This window comes from Dromiciops gliroides, chromosome 1 (genome assembly GCF_019393635.1).
Source record: "Dromiciops gliroides isolate mDroGli1 chromosome 1, mDroGli1.pri, whole genome shotgun sequence".
Classification (NCBI taxonomy): domain Eukaryota; kingdom Metazoa; phylum Chordata; class Mammalia; order Microbiotheria; family Microbiotheriidae; genus Dromiciops; species Dromiciops gliroides.
This window is the reverse complement of record NC_057861.1, coordinates 727,331,691-727,356,595: the sequence shown is the minus strand read 5'-3', so window position 1 is coordinate 727,356,595 and position 24,905 is coordinate 727,331,691. Positions and strand designations below refer to the sequence as shown.

The 24,905-nt window shown below is 38.4% G+C and overlaps 1 protein-coding gene across 16 annotated transcripts in view; it reads right to left on the bottom strand.

Annotated features, from left to right (window-relative positions):
- FOXP1 (forkhead box P1) overlaps positions 1-24,905 on the bottom strand; it is a 691,415-nt gene that overhangs the window by 87,192 nt on the left and 579,318 nt on the right. For 14 of the 16 annotated variants that reach the window (XM_043986904.1, XM_043986912.1, XM_043986933.1 and 11 more), the window contains 4 exons: positions 23,571-23,708; positions 21,907-21,996; positions 16,297-16,459; positions 9,737-9,947 (listed from right to left, as the gene is read on the bottom strand). In XM_043986904.1, the coding sequence (XP_043842839.1) occupies positions 9,737-9,947; positions 16,297-16,459; positions 21,907-21,996; positions 23,571-23,708 (602 nt within the window). The remainder of the gene's footprint in view (positions 1-9,736; positions 9,948-16,296; positions 16,460-21,906; positions 21,997-23,570; positions 23,709-24,905) is intronic. The other 2 variants (XM_043986896.1, XM_043986878.1) reach the window with 1 other exon arrangement.

Here is a 24,905-nt window from a genome sequence, read left to right as displayed (position 1 = left end):
GAATGCCTTACTCTTAGATTTCAGGATACAAAGAGAGAATTGAGGAAAACTGATGATAAACTGATTCTTGGGAGTATTTTGTCGGGGGAGGTTAGGTTGGAGCACCTTAAGTAGAACCCATAAAAACCTGGGTCCAGATTCTTCAGCTGACTGTATGTATCATTTTCTTTTCTTTGTAAAGGAAGAGGAAGAAAAAATACCACTACTTCAAAAAAGGCTACAGAAGAACTCTGTAAATGACAGGCAATTCTTCGATTTGAAAAGTTTGTTCACTTATAATCAACCTAGAAAGGTTCATACGATTTAATAAATAAGTTCTTATGCTGAAGAATTACACCTGCTGAGTTAACTATGTGCAACTAAAAATGAAAAGGAGGAAATAAACCAGAAAGATTCTACTGGCACTTCCTCTGAATTGATGCATTTTTTTTTTATGGCACAACACAAATCTTCAATAAAACAAAGTGCGTTGCATAGGCTGCTGAGAGTTAAATCTCCTTTGTACACTACATTGACCACAGCACCCACAGGCACCACTACAATGTCTCTCTATGAATGGGACAGCTCGCCATATGGATGCAGACACTGAACAAGCTGTACAACTCTTGACAACAAGTGCCTGGGGGACTGTCCTATATTAGCACCACCTGTGCTGTGGAAATTGTGCTCTGTACATGAAGTGGCATTTAAGGACCCATCAGGATGTTATTTTTGAGTACACACAAAAGGAAAATCACAGTTAAGAGAATTCTCTGGCTAGCATATCTGTTGCTCAATTCCTGAAATAGTTTCCCAACGGAATAGTTATCTTCTTTATTCACAGAGCTTGGAATGACAAGCTGGAACACATAGGAACAATTTCCCTTTGTGAGCTTACGCCATTGTTTTAATGAGGAGAATATACTTTATAATATACTTATGCCTTGACTGATTACAAAAGGAGAAAAAAAGAACTTTAAGAACATGATACATACACAACACCATCATTTGCATTGCCCCAGTGAGAAGAGGTAGCTTGCTTCCATGTAAAAAAGCAAGAGAACCATTGTTGCTGAACAAAAATTGAAAGGGGGGGGGGTCTCTGCCAGTCCCAGGAGAGAGGTACAAGCTAAGATTTCCATTTAGGCAGCCTCCACATTTTTCTTAACTGCCTCTGATTTACAATAGGTTTTTGACCCTACCTCTGCCCCCACAGTTAATGAAGGACCATGAGATTCCAGGACCTTCAGGCCTTGAATCTGGTAAAGATAGAGGAGATGGATTCTCTGAGCAAGGGAAGGTGGATCTCTTGCCCAAGGCGTTTTGGAAGGAGAAAACAAAACAAAACAACAAAAAACAAACAAACAAAAAAGTCAAAGTTCTCAAACCCATGAGGGAAAAAACCTTTGATACAGATTAAAAGGAGAGACTGAACAATTTTCTAAATCATTATGTCATATGGGAATCAGGCGTTAGGGGGGAAATGTTCTTACAGAAGAATCTAAGAAAGTTTAAAAATAAATGCAGATACTGTTTTGAAAATGAATGTTACCATGTAGTATAAATGATTTTCTTTTTATAGAAAAGCTTTTTTTAGTCATTAAAACACAATAAATCTGCAAACAGAAGAGTCTAACAACAGTATGTTACCTTTAAATGGCACTCGGCACTTTATGTGTGACACTATGACAGCTGTTGAACAATAGTGGCTGATTTGTATCATTCAGCAACCTGAAGTCAAGAAAACCAGTAAACTTGCACTCCTCCCATAGACCAACATCTTAAAGATATTCTTCTACACTCCCTGAATATCTGAATGACACAAGGTAACTAAGCATTGCCTTTAGTCACCCGGAGAGATTCCTCTCACCCATATATGAGTACAAACAGTAACCAACAGCATACAATAACAAAAGGTTTGGACAAAATCCAATATTTTAATTAAATTAAAAACATGGTCATAGTATATACCAGTTTTCATGTATGGGATAGACACTTAATTAGACTATGGGTGCTCTGAGAGGTCAGATAGTCTGGTGAAAATAATTCAGAGTTTGAAATAATATAACCCAAGTTCAAATTCTAGCTTGGCAATTTACTACATGTTACAACCTTAAGTAAGTCACTTAACCAGTGTGTGCTGCCGTTTCCTCATCTGTAAAATAGAGGTTGGACCAGATGGTCCCTTTTTACTCTGGATCTATGATCACATGATTTTGTCCATTAGAAACATTTGCCGCCACACTGGATATGGGAGGATGAACAAGTCATTACACACGGAGCCATGTGAAGCATGTGAAAGCAGTGTTTATGGCTTGCTTCCTAGAGCTGTTATGGTATGTATTGCTCTTCCTACTTCTACTTTTGCCACTAGCTTCCCTCTAAATGTCCCCACAGGGTCCATACAAGCCTATGATACATCTAAAAGGTACAAATGAACAAAGAGAGAAAAGATGCAGGTTTATTGGTGGCAGGAAGATGCACAGATCAGGTGAGGGGGCAAGGATAGCAAATGTCACTTAAAAGAGAGGTGTGGGGTAAGTATTTTTTCTTCAGGCCACACTGCCACCAATCAGTTATTTTGCAAGAAAGTAGCCACTAGACAGTTTGGGGTTGTCTTCTGTCAATGCTGTTAATCAACGAGGATGGTAAAAAACAAAACAAAACAAAAACCACAACCAAAATAGCTTACGCTATAATAGAACACAATGGAGTGGGGAAGATTAAAGATCTCACATGAAATATACAATCTATTTCACTCCTCTCTTAAAATGGATGCTTGTCAACAAATCCCTAGCAACGAAAGAGTATGTATCAATACCCCCAAATATTGAAATGCATATGTTTCTCTGTGTAGAACTATGTATTTATAACTATCTTTCTATAGACATACATATGTGTGTGTGTGTGAAATCTATTGTCCTTCCCTCCCTCTCTCTGCATCCACCCACCCGTCCATTCAGCTATATCTCCCCTATAATTTGATTTCATTGATATAGGGAAGTCCCATTGCACTAACTCCCTGTGCCAGTTCTGGAACTACTCTCTAATTTATCAGTTTGGAGAAACTGTCCCAAGGTGAATAGATTTGTCCCAAGTCAAATAGGCCCAATGTGTCAGAGAGGTAGGATCTAAAACCAGGTCCTGGATTCCTGGCTCTGAGATTACTTTTTAATCACCAGACTAAGCAATTTCTCTTAACCTTCCAGAATGTCCATATAAATGTGTGGTTTTGATGACAAATGGTGGTATTATACCAACTACTCAAGTCTCAAATATCCAGCCAGCTATATGACTGGCAAAGTTCACTGGACTTATTCCTAGAACTTTAAAAATGCTTCCGGTGGGAGTAAGAAATCCAATATCATTCAAGAGTGGCAATTCTCTGATGTTACAAAGCTCTCTGATGTTTGTTGGATTCTTCAGGTCTAACCAGTTGTCATCATTCAAAAAGACCTCTGAATCCACCTCAATAGATTATATATGTATACATATCCATATAAATATGTGTGTGATCTTAGTGTAATATCAACAGGGAAATACTAGAAATAATAATGAATGATTAAGTGAAGGAAAAACCTTCATAGGATCATGGATCAAGAGATGGAAAGGACCTCAGAGACTATCTAGCTCAACCCCTTAATTTTACACATAAGGAAACCGAGACAAAGAGAGATGAAGTATTTTTCCAAAGGTTGAACAAACAGCAAATGCTAAAGGTGGGATAGGAACTTGGAGCTAATCACTCCAAAGTCAGTCATCTTCTTACTGTACCAGAGAGACATCCAAAATGTTCCAATGGAGAGAGAATAGTTGGTGGATCTATTTGGTTTGAGCAGCTCAAGGCTGTCCATTCAAAACACTGGCAACCATATGGGATGGGGGTGGGGTGGGGTAAATGACTCACTTCACAGAGAACTAAGAGAAGCAAGGGGAATCATCACTTGTGAGAGGTTTAGTTCCTGTAATTATCATGGTATATGTGCCACCTTCACATGCTGTTACTCTCTCCTCCTGTTCCTACCTTTGCCACTAGCCACCCTAGGAAGCAGAAAATTAGAATGGGTACTTGATATACATGTTAGAAAGCACTTGATCAGGGCAGCTAGGTAGCGCAGTGGATAGAGCACCGGCCCTGGAGTCAGGAGTACCTGAGTTCAAATCCGGCCTCAGACACTTAACACTTACTAGCTGTGTGACCCTGAGCAAGTCACTTAACCCCAATTGCCTCACTAAAAAAAAAAAAAAAAAAAAAAAAAAAAAAAGACAGCACTTGATCACAGATGAAATCAGGATTACCAGTTAAGTTGGGAGTTCAGGGTCAAGGGAGACAGATATCTTAGCTATCTAGTCCACTGCCCACCTCTCTCCCCTTTCCCCACAGGAAACAAGTCTTGGATGTTAAATTCCTAATGTAACCCCTACCAAACCCTACCAGGATTTTACTCATCAGGATAGAATTTAGTCAAGTGGTAAATATCACAACCATATTCAAAAATGACTTGGATTTTGAAAATGGCCAGCCCAGTAAACAGAAACTGCATTCTTATATAGTCAAATGTATGTCTGGAGGCAACAAATAGAAAATGTGCATTAAATGAAAGAGCCATGAAGCCCACTGACCAAGCAAAGGGATTGAGAAGCTATTGTCGAGGAATCCTTGAAGACAGCAGCCAAGTGGAAAACTGCAGTAAGGCAGGCACATAGTCAGTATAGTGGGGTGTAGCACAGAGGCCTAGAATACAAAGCAAAGGAGCAATCTTGTTATTGGGCTGGGCAGAGGTTAGACCTCATCTGGGCAAGTGCTGCCTTTGGGTCACCCAGTCCTGAGAAAGCAATATTGACCCTGGGAAAGAAAATGGCACACAGGACAATCACTGGCAATGCTGACCTAAAAAAGACATTGTATTCATTAAAAGTTTAAGAAAGTAGGACTACTTTCTACTGAAGAAATAAACTTAATATTACTAACAAAAAAATTACAAAATGACTGGTAAAATGGTAAAAGAATAAAGGTCAAGAGGTGGAAATAACTGGAAAAACTACTAGTTATAAAAGGTTGCACAGGAATAACCTAAAATAAAGACCATTTAAGGTTTTCAATGAAGAAATTGAAGGTTACTAAGCAAGACAGGAGTCCAATTAAAGGAGACAGTCTTATTTTTATAGGTATCTTTTTTCCCCTCCCATTTAATTATTTTAGTGTGTGTGTGTGTGTGTGTGTGTGTGTGTGTGTGTGTGTGTGTGTATGCATGTATGTATGTATGGGTGCTAGCACACTATATGCTGGTTTTAAAATGTAAGTGATTTAGAGGGCAGCTAGGTGGCGCAGTGGATAGAGCACTGGCCCTGGAGTCAGGAGTACCTGAGTTCAAATCTGGCCTCAGACACTTAACACTTACTAGCTGTGTGACCCTGGGCAAGTCACTTAACCCCAATTGCCTCACTAAAAAGAAAAAAAAAGTAAGTGATTTAGATTCTGTGAATTATTTCCATTTTGAAGGATTTAATGAATAGGTACATAACAAGTAAGCTAAGTTTTATTTTTAATTTTAATGGAAGAAACCTGTGTTGCTGTGTGTGGTTTGATTAATCATGAAATAGTTTCCAACTGAAATTTTAAATGTTATTCTTTAAACTTATCAGCAATTTTTTTTGTTGTGTAGTACAATGTCACACTTGAAATTTTCAGGAAGAGATTGCTATTTGCAATTACATACTCCCTTTGATACAAGAAAATCAAAAGGACCAGGCCAGACTTAGCAATTTTAATGACATTCCCCTTGAAGTGTGTTTATTTTATTCATGCAAATTCCTGAATTTTGAATTTCCAAAATCTGATAACTAGGCAAATTTTAAAGATGATGTTTTCTGTCTAATGGTATCATGGTAAATATGTCAATCACTGCAAGAATCACCTGTATTGCAGAATAAAACACTGGCAAGATAAAAAAGAGTTGGCAATGGCCTCTTTTGATTCTGTTTCTAGAATACGATAACTCTTTCAGGTACTGACAACTGAAGTGCATTTATTGCACTGAATGAATTTATGCCTAATCAGCACAATAAACATTACTGAATTGTCAGAGTAAAATCAGAGCATGAAACAGAGATTTAGTGCTGAATTCTAATGATGCTGAATGTCTGTGATTACATGAGGAAAAGATCTTAACGAGCCTTGATTTGAGCTTTGGCATCTGCCTCACAAATCATATGAAACGTTCTTCCTTTAAAAGTGCTGAATATTGATCAATGTCTCTGCAAGGCACAACAGAGAAGTTGGTCTCTATTGGCAATCTTTACCAAAGTGTGTGTTTTTTTTTTCTTCTCTACACTCAAGGGTTTACCCTGAATGATTTAATTATAATTTTCCTTGTGTAAGACAAATTAAAGAGGAGAGTAGGAGTGTCACGCCAAAGCAGATTATTTATCTCCTTAACAGATTGCTGTGCACCAAACCCCAGAGCTACTGCTGCTGCTGCTGCTGCCTCTGTTGCTGCCGCTTACCAAAAAAGCTCATGAAAGCATAGGGAAAAAAAAAATTGGGGAAAGGGAATTTTCAACGTGGAATGTAAATGTTGGGCACCTGTGGATTATTAGCTAGTGTTTCTACTCCATGGGCCACTCCCCAACACAGCCTTGTCCTACTTTTAACCTATTGTGTTAGGAAAATGGGGAGAAAGAGCTCATGCAAGTTGCTTTCAAGAAGTAGGTTAAATCCAAACCCAATGAGATTTCCAAAAGAAGAAATAGCTGCTACATAAGACATGCAAACAAATTAGGAAGTAGGGAAGACACCTTCAAAGGCAAGGCCAGAGACAACTTGAAGGAAGTAAAGCAAGGGCTGAGAAAAGCATGAGCTATCACTCCTCAGTCCTGAATGAAAAGGATAGCGCAACATCACCATCGACATCAGTTTTAAAGCCCATTGCCGAGTGACAAGACGTTGTTGCTTTGTTTGAATGTCACCAAGTATATAGATGTTAGATAGCTGGTCAGTAATCAACAGTATTGTCCCCCAAATGTCACTCTCATCTTCTTTTACTAGATGGCAAAGCTGAGATTCAAAGGCATGAAAGTAACTTGCCCAAGGTTGCTCCTTGTGGATGAGAAACAGGATTTGAACTCAAGTCTTCCTGCTGCCTGGTCTAACTCAACTATTAGCTCTGCTCTGCTGATGATCAGACAGTCTCAGGAAAGAAGGGGGGGGGGGCAAAAAGAGTAGATGGAAGTGGATTAACTGGTGACCTGACAGTTATATTAAACCCATGAATCTTGCCCAGTATTTTATAATTTACAAAATGCTTCTTCTCTCTCTCCTTTGGGTTTCCCTTTCTTTTCCTTACCAAATTTCGTTGACTGTAAAACTATGCTGCCAAAGTGAACACTTTTCATTAAAATATCCCACCACCACCACCACCCCCATAATGTGTCTTCAGAATATTGATACATTCAGCTTAACTTCTGAGGATCCAAATGAACATCACAGAATCACACCAACTTCTAGCTCCTGAAATTACGCTGCCTCTGCTTTGGATCCATTTACTCTCAAATGCACCTTGAGACACAAAAAGGGGCTATTCTTTTCCCATTTTCTTCATTGCTAATCTACCACTCTCCTATACCAACCACAGATATATATCCTTTCAGCATGAAACTAAATGCAATGCATCTAAACAAGAAGAGGTTTGTGTGTCATATGAACTGTAGACAGGCACCACAAGGGCCGACAGGCCTGCAACAAAAACCTTAAGTGCATCAGTGGGCATTCTTTGCTGTATAGTCTCCTGCTCTCCTTATGGATAAAGATGTAATTCAATCACTCTGTACTAAATGGATGGCATAAGCCTTAGTACATCAAAGAAACAAAAGGCAAGGCCAAATCTAGAACCTTTTATTTTATGCTATCTGAAGTTTTCCCTTCTAAAAATATTACAACAAAAAAGCAACATAATAGAGACAGGAAGAGCCAAGTTCGACTTTTGAATATAAAAATATGTCTACCTTTCCTTGATGTCAACAAGCTTGGATTCATCTAATGGTTCCCATTTGACACTTGCCTTCTCTTATTCTATACACCAAACCATTTTCAAGCTAATAAGTACAGCAACTATTTAAATCACTTCTATTACTGTACCAATTTTAAAATCATCTAATAAAAGTGTCTTAGTTTTGTGAAGAAAACATTCATATCACATACCACTGCAAACCTGTTACCAAGGGTACTGATTTATAATATGAAATACATAATGCAATAGATATAATGCTTTTTTGTCATTAGACTCTATACTCATAAGCATGGTATGAATAAAGTGATGCCAAAGAAATAAAAAGCAACCTGTGAGTTTCAATAAATTTTGTTACTTGAAAAAACAATGAAACTTTCAAAGGAATAATTAGAATAATAAAATTGTTTTAAAAAAAATTAATACGCTTATATAAGCAACAAAAAAAAGATAATACTATCCTATTTAACAAACATTTCAATTCAAAGAGCATTTACTAACTTCCCACCATGTGCTAGGATACAAAAACAAAACTGGGGTGAGGGGGAAGTCCCTGTTCTCAAGGGGTTTAGATTCTATTCAGAAGCCACATTGAAAAACTCTTTAAAACACAAATGAAACTAGTGTGAAGAATATGCAAAATCACTTATATGTGTAGAACAAAGTACAAAGTATTGGGTGTTTAAGGTGTTTTTGTTGATCGATTACAGGTATATTATTTCAACAGCATGCTTTTAAAAAGTGTCTGGCATACAGCAAGTGGTTAATACATGCTTGCTAAATGAGTCTTACTGCATGTCAATGTGCACACCTTTCATCTGAAGGACCCCTGGTAAATTTAATTAATCATTTTTGGGGGGAGAGATAATTAGGTATCTTAAATTTTAAATAATTTTGGAATGTTCACCTGGTTTGGTTGATTTTTCCTCCCAATTTTGTATCCCCCCTACTTAATTGTAAACAGGGATTTCAAGGCAGGGATTACAATGTCTTCCTCCTTTTCTCTTTCTCCCCTTTGTCTAGCATAGCACCATATCTATGGTAGGGCCTTAAACTAGGATCTGGTGAATTGAATGCAAAGTGTTTTTAAAATGTAAAACTTTAACCCAAAATTATAATGGTAGCTGTGAAACACTTCAATTGATGTTAAAACATTTTAATAATATTTTGAATTATATTAAATGTTTCTGTGATGAAAAGAAACCAAAATCCATAAAATTATCTTTTTTGAAAGCTTCTTTGGAACTTGGGAGTGGTAGTTTCACTGCACCAACATGATACTCAAAGTGTCAAATCGTGAGATGACAACACAAGAATCTAGTATCCAACAGGACCATGCACCACATCTGCACGCCAGGCAGAATGCATTCACTTATTCCCTTCACAAGAAAGCAGAGGAAAGGGTCACAAAGCATCCTGCTGAAGCAACTGGTGGGAAGAGGGGACTCTGAACAAAACCAAGGTAATGAGGAAAGAGGTATCGCAAGACCCCTTGCCACAAGCTCTGGGGTATGTCTACATTAGCACTAATTCCATGTTGAAAAAGTGAAAATAATTAGATGCTTCACACCACAGTCTATATTGAATAAATTCTTAAGTCATTACATGGACATTCAAGTCACATGAATCCAATTAGAGATCAGTGAGATATAAAGAGGTATTCTCGTCCCCCCACCCCTTCCCTCCCCCACCCTTTCTAAGGACTGCTCCTTCCATGTATGACCATAGTACATCGAGGCCTCAGTGCCTACCTTTCCCTTTTCGGAGTATGGACTGGCGCTAACTGTCCGTTTGTAGAGGCGTGGGGGTTCATTATTAAGGAGGTCTTGGAAGGTGCAGAGGAGGTGGTGACACATGTGGAAGACAGGTCCAAGCTGCTATGGTTGTTACTCGGGGTTTCTTCCGCTGGATGCGAGCTTGTCACTTCTTTCCAGAGCTGCTGCAGTTCGGCTGGAATCATGCCTGAAACAAACAAATTGGATAATTAAATCAATTAACAGCTAATTCCGTCCTCTTCAAACAGTAATTAAATCAAAGAGTCAGTAAACAAAGCCCAGTGTTAGGGTTGTTGGTTTTTTTTTTGAGAGAGAGTGTGTGTGTGTGTGTGTGTGTGTGTGTGTGTGTTAAAGGCTTCATTAAAACCACTCAGCCTCTAAAATGGGATTCTTATTGAACTATAGCTACAAAGGCAATTTTAAAAATTGGGTCCTCACAGCATGTTGGGAGATAGAAGGGAATGCAGAAGTCTGGGACAGCCTGCTCACTGAACAGATGGGAAAACTGAGGCCCAACAGAATGAAGGACTTGTGTGAATGAGGTCACTTATCAGAGCAGAATTGGGACTAGAACCTCACTACTTCTAGCCTAGTGATCTTCCCATGAGGGTGGCTAAGATTTTCTTATGATGCTTGGCCTGGAAGTCTCCTCAGTTTCCTTCTAGTTTTAAATCTATGACCCTATGAGACTCCATCCAAAATTGTGTTTCACTGATTTTGCTGAAGTGAATAATTGGTATCTTATTTGAAGACACATGGAAGGACTTGAAATAAAATTATTCAACTATGGTATTATGACAACATGAACCACAACATGACTAATTTTTTGTGCTTAAGCCTTAAATGATGACAAATAGCTTTGTTATTAAATATAGTTTTTATTAATCACTTTTAGACATAAATTATGAATTCATATTGTCTTCCTGAAATGCTTTTCAAATTTTAACAGTCAAATTGATTATACTATGATTATTTCATTAACACACCTATCTTCCTCATTAATTTTGGTTTCTAGGACTGCTCACTTAATTGATGGATGTGTCTACTGAAAAACTGTATAACTTTTTATACAAGTAACACTATTATTACTGTCATTTCTTAGATCAATGCTAATGAGCCATTCAAGAGTAAAATGAAAACATTAAATAAGCTCTGGGTAATAAAAAAAAAATTGTTGTTTTCTAAAGGGGTCAAAGTGGACAGAGGTTTTAAGACACATATGTCAAGTGTAAACTTGAATTTCCCAGCGAGAAGTAGAGACATTATCCATATGTCATGCTCACCATTTTGGGTGACCTAACCTTTAATCAGATGACACTTCTCTACTGAACCAAATTCCCAAATCCCACATAAATAAGACACACTTCATGTTAGGAAGCATACAGGAGAAAAAATATTTACAAGGGCAACTGCAGAATGACAATGTCCCTTGAAAGGATACCTAAAAATGGAAGTCCTGCATGTGTCAAGGCAGGCCTGTGGCAGAACTCCATTTCCAGGTGTTTTGGATCACTGTTCATTGTTTCAATCAATTGTAACACAGCCATCCTAGGAAATCTGCCATTTTCTGAATCTATAAAAGCAGTTGAAACTGGCATGTATCTTAACCAACCTAAGGTATTGAATTAAAGGAGAAAGCTGTATGCATTATATTCATTTGAAACACATAATAAAAAATGCCAAGGTCTAAATTTAATTTATTTTTGTCATTTAGAATACAATAGATAGATAATCATCTCAACGTGATCAGCCAAACATCTTTACTTTGCTAAACTGTTAAAGATTTTAATTATGCTAGCTTTGGAGAGCACGGGTCTAATGAGGCGATAGACTCCAGAGAATCTAAGTGGTTAAGAACTGTGAAATGAGTCTGATAGGATTTTTTTATATTCACCGTGGATCGTTTGCATATCAAAGAGGAGTAAATTATTGCACAGCAGACCAATAACCTTCCCCGCCTTTCTGAGAGTGGCATTAACAAAAACAGTTGGTATCTGGTAACTATTCTCCACAAAAATGTGAAAATGCTTAAGTATTTGCAATTAATATATATTAAAATGGAAGCTTCCATTTATACATTAAGTGATCAGATATTCCTACAACATATCTACCCTTTTAAAGCTAAGTCATCTTTCTTTCATAAAAATCAAATGCCAATTATATTTTGATGGATTTTGTCCCAAATGAGCATTTAGTTATTAGACATATTCAATTATTACTTGTCCCCTGAAATTAAACCCCCAAGGCAAATTAAACAAAGAGAAAGGTCACTACACAATCCTATGTCCTGTTTTGCTGCATCTGGGCTATTATTTTCAAACACCTTGCAAAGTGACAGTGCGGGATGTATTTTTAGCGAACATGCTTGACAGGACTGTCTGCACACTAACAATTACCTGTGAATACCGCTGACCCTTACACCACTGTTTACTCAATGGAAACAATAGTGAATAGACTCCTCTGTTAATAATACGGTATTAATATGAAACTACACAAGTCAACACCTCTTTTATTGTTTAGGGATAAACAAATATAAAAAAAGGATAAGTTGCTTACTTTTCAATGATAAACTATTTGATTTTGGGTTATTTTATTTCATGTGAGAGAAAATCCTATTCACTGTTATCTGGATCTTTTTTTTCCTTCTGAGCAGAGTCAAAGCTTGTAAAAGTCTGGAGCCACTCCTTCCATATTTACCCAGCAAATGAAGACTAAAAGATGTCGTTTCAGATCAGCTCTAGACTAAAGAGCCTGAGATCCCTTCTCCCTCTGTGTGACCTATTGCAACATTACCAAAGTCCACTTCTCAATGATATTTGTGTGTCCTTCAATTGAGAAACTTGGGAAACTTTAATTAAAGAAACTCTTTCCTGGCCAAATTTCAAAAGTAATAATTAATTTAATTATGGTATCCTTTTCTGGAAAGAAAGAAACTGATGTCATAATTTAACGAGTGACATCAGACATACTTGGGGTGGTCAAATCAGTGATTTCCATGGCTGCTATAGTTAGAAAATAACATTAAGCTGCTGGTTCAATGAATACATCAAAAGATGCTCATTTGACAGTCGAGATATTCTGATAGCACTAAGACAGTTGAAAGGAAAGCCAGTCACTCATCAGGCTAAATGGATATCAAATTTCTAGAAACTAAGCATTTCCTTGAAAATGATGCAGGAGAATAATAGTACCAAGTTAAAGAAATCCATTACCAGGTACACAATAAAGTGTATAATTTACCTATCTACAATTCACATTTTAAAAAATTAGAAGGTCAGAATACTACTGAATTTGCAGTGAGGATAAAAAAAAATAGCCCTGCCCTTTAGGAATCAGAATAACTACAATGCAAAACAACAACGATAGGCTAATTATTTAAGGTCCAGGAGAGGTGTCCATTCAGCAATAGAGTGGCATCATTCATCAGCTAGAGCCATTTTACTATAAAACGGTTTCAAAAATTACATAGTCCACACTGTCATTTTTGAGATCCCCTTAATTCCATTTCAACATATTTCGGTAAAAAGGGTACAAAGAAACCTGGCAATCCAAAAATAAAAACATCTTGGTTTTGTTATGAACTATATATCACCAATGATTTTAATGCATGGTCTCGGCTCCTTATTACCTCTTCTTTTTTTTTTTCTCCAGGACAACTGGTCCCCTTCATTATAAAAGAAAATGCAGGCACAGGTTTAAAAAATGTATGTTGTGGGGACAGTTGACAGATTACTGTTCATGGAACTCAATTTCACAACCCCAGGTATCACGGGCTCAAAGACAAACAGAGTTGATCAACCTTTTTTTGTCCTTGTACATCCATACCCAGGTGACCATGTTCAAGCAAGCAGAAAGTTGATTTAAACCTCGTAATGACATCAGTTTTAAGCCATCATCTCTCCGATAAAAAAAAATCCTGTTGTCATCCAACAGGCCTGAATTCTCAAGGCACTTCAAGAAAAGGGGTAGTAGAGGGGGTGGGGTCCAAATGAAAAAAAGCCCCTACTTTCCCGAGGGTTGTCAACCACACTCAGTTCATTTCACTGCCAGGGCCTGACCTCAGAAGCACCTCTGTTTATGTTTATGTGATCTCTGGCCCACTCAGAGGCACCCCTTAGGTTTTTAAATAGGCTTTCCTCTCATGTTGTAGGGGCTAATAGTTCTCCCAGACTGCTAAGCATATCAATCAATGCCATGACTGCTGAATTACCTACTGGTGTCTCTGATGTGTTACCGCACAGATTACACTTCATGCATCACCACATTCATTTCTTTCACATTACACGAGCGTGTCTTGTCACTGCCCAATTGCCCTCTTTTGGACAGCTTAACTGATGTACTCTAACAATGAACCTTAGTGAGCAAACTTAATAGTGTAGGAGCTGTGGGAAAAAAACGAGAAAGGTTGAAGCTTGAGTCCAGTGGGTGTGGAAGAACAGCCTGTGATGTTTCCAACAATAAAGCTGAAGGTGTAATTAAAGCACGTTTTAACATTTTGCCAGCCCAAGACGCATTAGCCTATGTGCCCTTTCATTTCCTTTTGTATTGCTCAGTTACCAAATCTTCTATTTTGACAGCAATGCAGGGGGTGCTGATTAAATATCAAGCATTTGAGCCATCGAAGCATAAATAAGGGGTGAGGAGTCTGAGGAAGAAAGGGAAAATGGAGAAAAGGCTAGGATTTCAAAGTTAGAAAAGATAGACTGGAAAAAAAGGTGTGGTCAAAGGTGTCCAGAGGAAATTCCAATACCAGGATCCCTCCCTGGGTCCAAGGGAGATGAAACTTCCTAAATCTATCTACCCATTCTCAAAGTAGCATGCCAAACTTTCCTGTTTTCTGGTAACTCATTTCAGAAGATAATTCGGGGCTATTCACAAATGTCTTTTACATAACAACCTATAAGGCAATATATCAACACACAAACATGAACAGGAGGGTGAACTGGCTTGAATAAGTGAAGAGAAGACTTAAATTTGCTTTGACTTAGATCTAATCCAACCCGAAAAGTATTTATTAAGTACCTACTCTGTTCCAGGCACTGAGCTAAAAACTGGAGGTACATTAATTAAAAGAAAGGCAGCTGGGGCAGCTAGGTGGCGCAGTGGTTAAAGCACCGGCCCTGGATTCAGGAGTACCTGAGTTCAAATCCGGCCTCAGACACTTGACACACTTACTAGCTGTGTGACCCTGGGCAAGTCACTTAACCCCCACTGCCTGCAAAAAAAAAAAAAAGAAAGGCAGCCCCGGCCTTCATGGAACTTACATTCTAATGGTGGGAGGAGACAACGCACAAAAGGAGACAGATAGGGAGAATCTTTTCACAAACACAGACTGGAATGACATTTCCACAATTGAGCTCTCTTTGAGCTCTGAATAACCTGTCTACTTCGAGCAGCTCAAGTCAACACATATCCCTAAAAACTACTACATTGCCTATTCAAACTCCATGTCCAAAGACCTTAAAATAAAATGTAGCTCAGTAGGTGTTCTCGATTGTAATTCACCAAATTCCACAAAACTCTGTTGCCCTTTATTGAATCCTAAAGTTCTACAAAGTTAAGTGTAAGAATTGTATTTATTGTGAGAAGTGTGTGATCCTCAAAGTCATGGTTTGGGATTTAAACCATTCTGAGAACAAGTTTCCATTACAGTTTCTCCAGTCATGACAAAGATCTAACTGATTTTTTTTTTTTTTGCCCCTTATTAGATGACAGAGATGAGCGCATGTGGAGGAGGGAGGGGTGGCGATGCTTGGTATAAGTCTTGTATACTAAATATTATTTGTAAGATAAAACAAAGGATTGAGTTTGGGCAAGTTATAAAATAATGGTTTTTTTTTAATTAATGTTGAAACAAAGTAATAAAAATTAGTTTTTTCAAATTTAAAACTTTGGAAAATGGCTAAAATGTTTATTTAAAAGGTACCCTTTGGGGGGCAGCTAGGTGGCGCAGTGGATAGAGCACTGGTCCTGGTGTCAGAAGGACCTGAGTTCAAATCCAGATTCAGACAATTAACACTTACTAGCTGTGTGACCCTGGGCAAGTCACTTAACCCCAATTGTCTCACCAAAAAAATAAAACAAAAATAAAATAAAATAAAAAGATACCCTTCGGGGGCACCTAGATGGCACAGTAGATAAAGCACCAGCCCTGGATTCAGGAGTACCTGAGTTCAAATCTGGCCTCAGACACTTGGCACTTACTAGCTGTGTGACCCTGGGCAAGTCACTTAACCCCCATTGCCCCACAAAACAAACAAAAAACAAAATAAAAACAAACAAAAAAAAAAAGAAAAGAAAAAGATACCCTTCTATTAATCCTATGCAATATACAACTCTAAGACAATGAGCTGACTTTCCACTTTGTGGTTCTATGTCTTCATCCTCTCCCATGATCCTTCTCTCCAACTTCACCACACAGTGGGTGTTATCCTTTCTTTGTAAATGAATGTCTTGGATGAATGAATAGGGTCTCAAGTAGTGGATTCATATTCATAAGGCTGTTTGGATCCCCTTCTTCATAACTCAACACATACCTTGAGCAAGAGGTTGGAGGGGAAGGGCAGGTTGTCCAGGCTGAATGGTTAGCAGGCCCTGTCGTTGCAAGGAGAGGAGGTGTTGTTGCTGTAACTGCTGCATCTGTAAGAGCTGTTGTTGAAAGGCCAACTGCTGGGTAGCTGCCACCTGCTGTTGTTGTGGCTGCAAGAAATCAGAAGTGGGGGGGGGATGGAATTAGGTAGATCTTTCCCAAAGATAGTCAGAAGGATCAAGTTTTCAAACTTCTCAACATCATCAAATATTATGAAAGAAAGGACTTGGTGCCCCATGTTCTACTGAAAGCCCACAGACTAGTTCACCCTTGAAAGGAGCCTGATTAGGCTAATTTATTACCTGCACTACATATTAGCTCTCATTGACAATCAATCATTTGTCCACGAGGGCTACCTTTTCCAACTCCTTGAAAAGCTAAGTCTTATATTTAAGATTTCAAATCCTAAGACTTGGAACATTTTAATTGTTCTCATTATAAATAGGGCTGAGTTACTCTCCTCCCGAGGGATTTGAACCCTGAACCTTGGAGGTGTAAAGGAACACACTGCTTTTCTCCCTCATCCACCAGCAGAAGCTTTTAACTACTCTGTTTATCACTTCTGACATAAATAAATGAGAAAAAATCAGACCTTTGAAGAAGAAAAACTTCATCTAATATTGTTAATTAGCCATGACAAACGATGAAATAACATTGTAAATCTTTCATAGAAACAGCCACTAGATTTTAATTACACACATTCATAATTTAGCAAACAACATCTTACTTGAATGTGAGTATGATATGTACAGTACTCTCAGCTTCCTATCCCCCAATTTCTGTTTAGTTAAGAAAGCCCCTAGGTTTGTTGCTCATCGTGGATTCCCCCCACCCCTTCTTTGTTCTCTAAAAGCCACACGGAAGGCTTTAAATTATGATAAATATCTTTTTTGCTTATTGTACTAATGACAGAAGGAAAACTTTTGTTGTGTAAAACATCAATACACCATGCCAGTGTTTAGGAGCTCCCTGTGCTAGCCAAAAAAAAAAAAAATTAATGTAGATTTCCTTAGTAATTATCTGAGTGATAGAAAGATAATACAGTGCAGGAGTACAATAAATAGAAGGAAATTATCTAATATCCCTAATCTGCTAGGAATCATACTAAGGTGGAGGTCTTATCCACATTATGGCTAACAATTATGGAAAGAAAATTAACCCTTCACAAACTACAGCCGAAACAGACAGGTAAAGAAAGAGATACATTTAACTCTCCTAATTATAATTATTTTAAAATATCATAGAGATCATATTTTATACATGCCCCTGAATGACTTTAAGGTACTATCAACCCTTTCAGTTCTTATATGACCTTGCTTAATAATTATACCTCGGAGAAAAATTAGGTCCCACTTGACCTAACTTCCAGTCTTATCTGGCATATACATAAAATAGAATATATGTTTTAAACCCTTCTGACTGAATGTTCAAAGAAAGAGGAAAATGTTGTTTTCCTTTTAATCCCCAAGTAGTTTATTTTACAGTAAAAAGCCATCATTCGCATATTAGCAACCAATTTCAGACTTACTACCATGCCACTGGGAAAGTTAATTGAGTTTCACTCCAAAAAACAAAATCTATAGCACTGACAACAAAAATTTAAATAAATTTAAATGAAAAGCCAGTGTTTTCATTTTAGGAACAGCATGCATAAAATGATCCAATTGTTTTCACTCTTTCCCAAGTTATCATATTAATGTAAAACCCAATGATAGTTATATTCATGTCAAAAATATTTTTTCACTTCTTCAACAGATATTAATTCCCAACATTCTCCTGACCCCCCCCCCCAAGCCAAAAACATGGAAAAAAAATTGGATTCAATTTTCTCTAGATTGGACATAATCTTTTGGGAGTCCCCACCCTTTTATAAATTAAATGCCTAAAATTATTTATTTATATAAAATGACTGATGGCCTCTCTGTTGTCTCTACAGCTATCCCTAGGAAAAGCTCATGAAAGCTGTCTACATCTGAAAAGCCAGGATATAAAAGTATACAAGGCCCATTGTCCAAGAAAGAATTTAAAAGCAACACACGTTGCCAAACTGTGTTCCCCACCCAGTTACCAAACACAGGATACGAGCGAGTTTGTTTACTTCTCACAATTGAATGCATACAAAAAAGGTCTCAGTGCAGTCCTGTTGTCAGGTCAGTAGTCAGTGTTAAAATGCTGAAATATCCTGATAAAACTTGCATTTTTGATCCCCTCCCTAAAGCTTCTGTCAAAGGTCTGTTTTCTTTTCTTAGGTTACTCCCTACTGCCTAACATAAACTGTCATAACTGCTCGAGGACAAACAGCCTTTTTCAAACAATCAACTCAGCATAGGCTCAACTACGTAAAATAGGATTCTTCTTCCCCCTTGATTTACAATTAATTCTGCCTATTTTCCACATCAGTTCTGTCAAATATTAATGAGCAGCTATAATGGGATAGGTTCCCCCACCACCTCCCTGGAGTATCCATTGAGTTAAAACTTGGGCCTGAAACTCACGATGGGCCATAATGTGTTTTTGATTGGTCTGCAAATACATCATTACAACCTTTTTTTTGGGGGGGGGGGTGGTGAATGAGAGTAGAAGGTATATTGTTCTGTTAAAGGTCAAGTCTCTTACTGAAGAGATATATAAAAGAAAAAAGAAAAGAACAAGGGAAGGGGTGGAAGCTGAAGGTACAAAATTACAAGCCACTGATGACCAGGGCATTTGGTAAATTAATACACTTGTTCCATCTGTCGACATCCAGTTGAAACCTTGTTAAAATCATAACTACCAGTCCACATCATGAAACTGCAATCATGTGACTCTATTGTCATTTTTAGCACAAAAGGACCACCAACTGAATAATAATTTCAAGAGAATACCTTCAACTCAGGAAAATAAGGATCATCCTAACTGAAAGACATGTGGGATGAGATTCGCTACTGCATCAGGCCTTTGCCAAATCCATCGGTACAGTAAACATGTAGTCAATCCAAGGAGGTATGTCCCCCTTCCTCCCATACCTAAGCAGAGAAACACCCAACTCCAAACTGTTTTTTATTTTAAACTTTGCGAGCAAAGAGTATGGCCAAGCAGGAGCATGGTAAGCCAAGTATGTTTGGAGACACTGACATGCCATCACATTGTCTCACTTTTCCTTCTCTTTCAACCCAAATTGTGGTATAATCTTTTTTCCAGAACTCAGAGCCCTCATCTTTGTCTGGGGATGATCTCCTTTCTGACAACAGCAATTTAGTAGAGTTAACTTTTATCATTCATTCTGCAGTGTAACTTTCCCCTTCAACTTTCTTTATCTGCCCTCGGAGCCCATCTGAACTTTCATGTTCTCCCAGCATGCAGGCATGCATTCCCAACTATGTCTAATAGACCAAATAAGAGGTTAATAAGAAGTGGCAACAGAAAGAAAAAATCCAATCGCTGGTAACTGATAAGAATGACAGTGGCAGCCCTTTATTGTTTGTCTTCAAATATCGAGTTAAAGATCTTTAAAAAACTAAATTTTGACGCCTTTGAAAAGCAAGAAGCACAAAATAACAACAGGGGGTTATTGCCTGCCAGCCACAGGGGAGAAGCTCCGGAATTCTTCTTCTCCCTTTTGAAGGCTGTTAGAAATCGGATTCAAAAAAGCAACAGCAGAAGGAGAAAACCTCTTGAGGCTGTAGCCATTTCCTGTGATCATGCATAATGTGCTTCAAAAGTGAGTTTTTACCAATTCTGTTGATCAATTGCACCTCCTTCATATTCCCTCTTTTTTTCTGCTGTGTTTACATCTGATGTGACTCAATGACAAGCACTGTCTGAGACTGTGAAACAGGCCTGTCATGTTGATTTATGGGCGCATCAAACCACGACTTGTCCAAACTGAAGCTCGCAGTTCATTAATTAGAGAGTTGTGACTTTGAAGTCAGCTTTCAGACTGTGGTTTTTAACATTTGGCTTAATTTATATGCTCTTGAATGTGGATCTCTAAGGAAAAAACTGAAATTCCCTTCTTGTCTTTGAACTTCTTTTGACCGCACAATAATCATTTCTTTGTCCAGAGTGATGCCTGCATCCCAGAGTCATTAACGCGCATTGAACTGCCACTGATGAGTAAGCCCTACTGAATTAGAAAAACAGCCAGCAAAACAAAGCTGAGAGCATTCTGCACAGTGATATCTCACAATTACATGCCTTCCCTCCCTGTGCCATTTCCATTTTAATTACTGTTAGTCCTTTAGATTTACATTTTAGACACTTTTTAATCTGTTCCCTTTTTATTATAGCAACACCCGTTACCCACTATACTTAAGGTTGTGTCAGCATTTTCATTATAACATTTCCTCCCCACATCCCTTCCCCCCCCCAAAATAAAACTCCCTGAAGCCACCATCATCACCACCACAATCACATTCCCTCACCCCAAAACAAGCTTTGCCTTCAGGGCTTTAGAACTAGGTGGCAAAAATGTAATCCCAGATGAAAACTTGGCATGGCACAGGAGATTTCCCAGATTTGGTGGGGAGGAGGGACTAAGTGGGGAGAGAGAAGAGTTAGGTCATTCTCAATATGGAAAACGAGTATATTTCAGCAACTTTCAACATGAGGGATCATGACATCTAAGATGGACAGCAGTACTTTCTCATTATGGGAAGCTAGTTATTCAACAATGTCCCAATTAGTCAAGATGGTTCAGAGGCATAAAGAAGTCATTAGATAGGAATTTACACCAGTTATCGAATTACACCAAAAGAACTGTTCATCAACAAGAAATATCTATAAACTACCTTTAAGAACAAGTAACATAAGTAATAACGCTGCCAAGTTGATGAACAACATATCAGTATGCTCAGATTTTCACCAAAGCTGAGAAACTTGGGTCTGTCTATACTTTAGGGCATCACCATTTATGTGTTAATAAACAAATATATAAAAGTAGCCACAGCTTGGAAGATTTTTTTAACCTAAACTTATTCCTTTGGGAAGAATAGTGGGCTTATGATTTGACTATTATTTAGAATGAGCCCCTAAAATTAGAAAAAAATGGGGGTATTATGGTTAGCAGCCGGGAGTATCTGACCATCTTTTTGAACTCTGCGACTGTCAACTCACAATAAAACAGCTCTGAAGGGGAATAACTCTCTTTAATGTACAATATGGAAAAAGTCTAGCTTCATAATCCCAAATGGTATTAATGGCATTATACATTTTGGCCTCCCCCATCATATCCCAAAACAATCCAAGTGGATGGAGAAGACGTAAATATCTCCAAGGAAATCTGGACCCTTCGTTGTGCCAGTTTCCAAAAGCAGCATCGAAGATCCTGTTCACAACACTTGTCCCGTACTCACAGAACAAGGCAAACGTGGATCAGGATAGTAAAATATGTGGCAGCAAGCAAACGGAACACAGAAAAATTAGAGAGAAAACAGGACAATAACTCTGAGGCTGAAAGCTGAGCTCCGATACAGTCAGCTCAGTTGTGCAATCATTTAAAAGATGAATGACAGTTTAATAGCCACTAGACAGTCCTCTGGGATCTGTGGTTTGAAAGTAAAATATGTATTGTCTGTACCTCTTTAGGCTGTTTTCCAGCATGTTGTTGTTGTAAAAGTTGGAGCTGTAACTGTTCCTGTTGTTTTTTGTAAAACTCTTGAAGCTGCTGCTGCAAAGAAAAGCAAAAGATGGTAAGTAACCAAGTGAAGGAGCCAATTCCGTGTCCCTTTCGGTGTAATACACAAACTGTGATTTGAAAAATAGCATCCTTTTATCTGTAATGGTCTGACCTTTAGTTTGAAACTCAACAATAAATTCAGTGCACACTGACTATTCTTGGCATTATCGTCTGAAAAGTAATCTCCAAAATGAACTGATGAAAAACATACCATTTTCTACACAAACTAATTAAAATAAGGCAAGGAATGACCTTTGATTGTAACAACAAAGCGGAGATGCCCTTGTTGAGAGAGACTGGTAAATCTCTGTTGTGAAACATATCCATGCTTTCTCAATGAGATGGTCTGACTGTATTCAGTGTTGGTCAATACAACAGACAGTGTGGGTGTTCCTCTGCCTTTCTCCCTCCCCCTCCTGGGTCACTCTGCTACCACCATCACCACAGTCCTGTTAATGTATGACCTATATGGTTCAAATACCCGTTGGGAAAGAATGCTGTATGTAGAGTAGCCAAATCACAACCTGGGATAGGTTTTAGCAGCAGAATTGAAGGGATTCCTATAGATAAAGCAGCACCTTCAAATGTGCTGGAATCATGAGGGCTCGCTCATATTCGGAAGAGACACTTCTCCCATTTGGATATTTGAATCTGTTGAAAAGCTAAATGTTAGAAATGTTCAATATGCCCTTAGCCTTGGAGGTTTCACCCCTTACATTCTATTGTGAAGTCTCTCATCTAGAATAAGTTTCAAGAGGATCAAAGCATTAGAGCCCAAGGGGGACCTGGGTCATCATCTGTTCCCCTCTATCTTGTCCCATTTCTGTTTTATAGATGTGGCCCAAGGAAGTGAAGTAACAACAAGATCAAGAACAACAATAAGAAGAAGAAGAACAACAACAGCTAGCATTTATAATATATTTTAGGATTGGCTAAATGCTTTACAAATATCTCATTTGATTTTCACAACAACCCTATAGGGTAAGTGCTGCTGCTGCTGTTGCTGTTGTTGTTGTTGTTGTTGTTGTTGTTCTCATTTTATAGAAGAGGAAACTCAGGCTGAATGGGTTTAAGTGACTTGCCCAGGGCCAAACATCTTGAGGAAACAGCTAAATCAGGAGTCAAATTCTGATTTCCCTGACTCCAAGTCTAGCACCCAAAGTCCCACAGGTAGAAAGAAAGTGACAGGACCAGCAATTGAACCCCAGTCTTCTGACTTTAAATTCCGCATACTTTCCAGTACTGTAGTAACAGTTTTAAAACTTGAACAACTAAGAAGCCCCTTTAAAACCTCTAATTCTTAACTTACTCCTCACTTCTTATTGTGAAACACTGGTGACATCTGTCACACTGTTACTTATCAGGAGAGAACATTGAGTCATCATTAAGGGAAAATCCATTGCTTTGGCTCTCTTCTCTTGAAATTTTAGCAGCCAGAACTGCTTAGCCTATGAGGGGAGTGGGTATCAGAAGCTAACTAGTGGTTGGGTCCAGGAGCTGGATCAGTGACTTGGGTGTCGAGGGTGATTGTGGCTGTCTTGCCAGGTGGCAAAGCCAATAGTTACCTGTTGAAGCATGAGTGCCTGCTGCTGCTGAAGCAGGACCTGGAGTTGCTGGGGGGTGAGCACTTGTTGCTGGAGAATCTGCTGCATTTGCTGGGGAGTGATAACTTGAGGTGTCATCATAGCCACTGACACAGGAACCTAAAGTAGCCAAAAAGCATAAACACTGAGCGAGGAAAACTCACAAAGAGGCACGATTCCTCAATCAGATTTTAAATACTCATAATTCTGCTTAGAGGTTTACCAACTTTTCCTGCCAAATTAGCTTTTCCAAAGGGAGGCCTGGTTACAAATCCCATTGTGCTATTATAAGACTGATAAAGTTCGGGTATCATTCTCTGCTGCATCATACAGCCTAGCAAGGAGCAAAGGGGGCAAAAGCTTAATACTGCTCAGAGTAAAGATAAAAAGCTCTCTATTTGCTACTGGGCAATATTCCCTTTGCTCTTATGAACTGATCTGAAAGAAGTTAACCAAAACTTGCTTTTTCCTTTACAGATCACAGCAAGTAGAAAACAACAGTCAGGTGTTTGAGACCGACATGATCTATGGCTTCTGAAGACAGTGACTTTAAGAGAAACCAGGGAAACTCAGGCAAGTGAATAACCTCACCCCTGTACCCATGTGAGTAGCAACACCCTCACTATGATGCTTCTGCCACTCCAGATTTGCCCAGCATACAGATGTCTTTGATTCTTTCATTTTATGGAAGATACCATTAAAAGCCGCTTTCCATGACATTTCAGTGACAAATAGTTACAGTGATGAACTTGATAGCATTTCATATTTGCAACTGTTAACACATTTCTGCACGGGCATCTTTGGAAGGAACCTGGTACACTATATCTGAAAGGATGATGTCTTGTTCAGATAAAACACTGACATTAAAATGACAGGCTGTCTTGGCCAAGGTTACACAAATTGTATTCAAGCGGATACCTAATGACAATGCTATGAATTCTGCAAGCTTTCTAGAATGTAATTTAGCTATTCAAAATAATCACTGCACTTGTGTTTAATTTGCAGACTACATGAGAACCATTTTGTCAGCCCCAGTAATGCAAGAAGACAATTTCATGAGAACCCCCCCCCAAGAAAAGGGGGAAAAAGTGAGAGCGAGAGAGAGCGAGAGCGAGAGCGAGAGCGAGAGCGAGAGCGAGAGAGAGAGAGAGAGAGAGAGAGAGAGAGAGAGAGAGCACGAGAGCGAGAGAGAAAGAGAGAGAGAGAAACAATGAAGGTAAAGACAAAATCTGTATGACTTTAACAGTAATATTTAAGCATCTTACTTTTCTTTAGTTTCAAATCAAACATGTGACAGCAAGAAACTAAAAGCAGTAA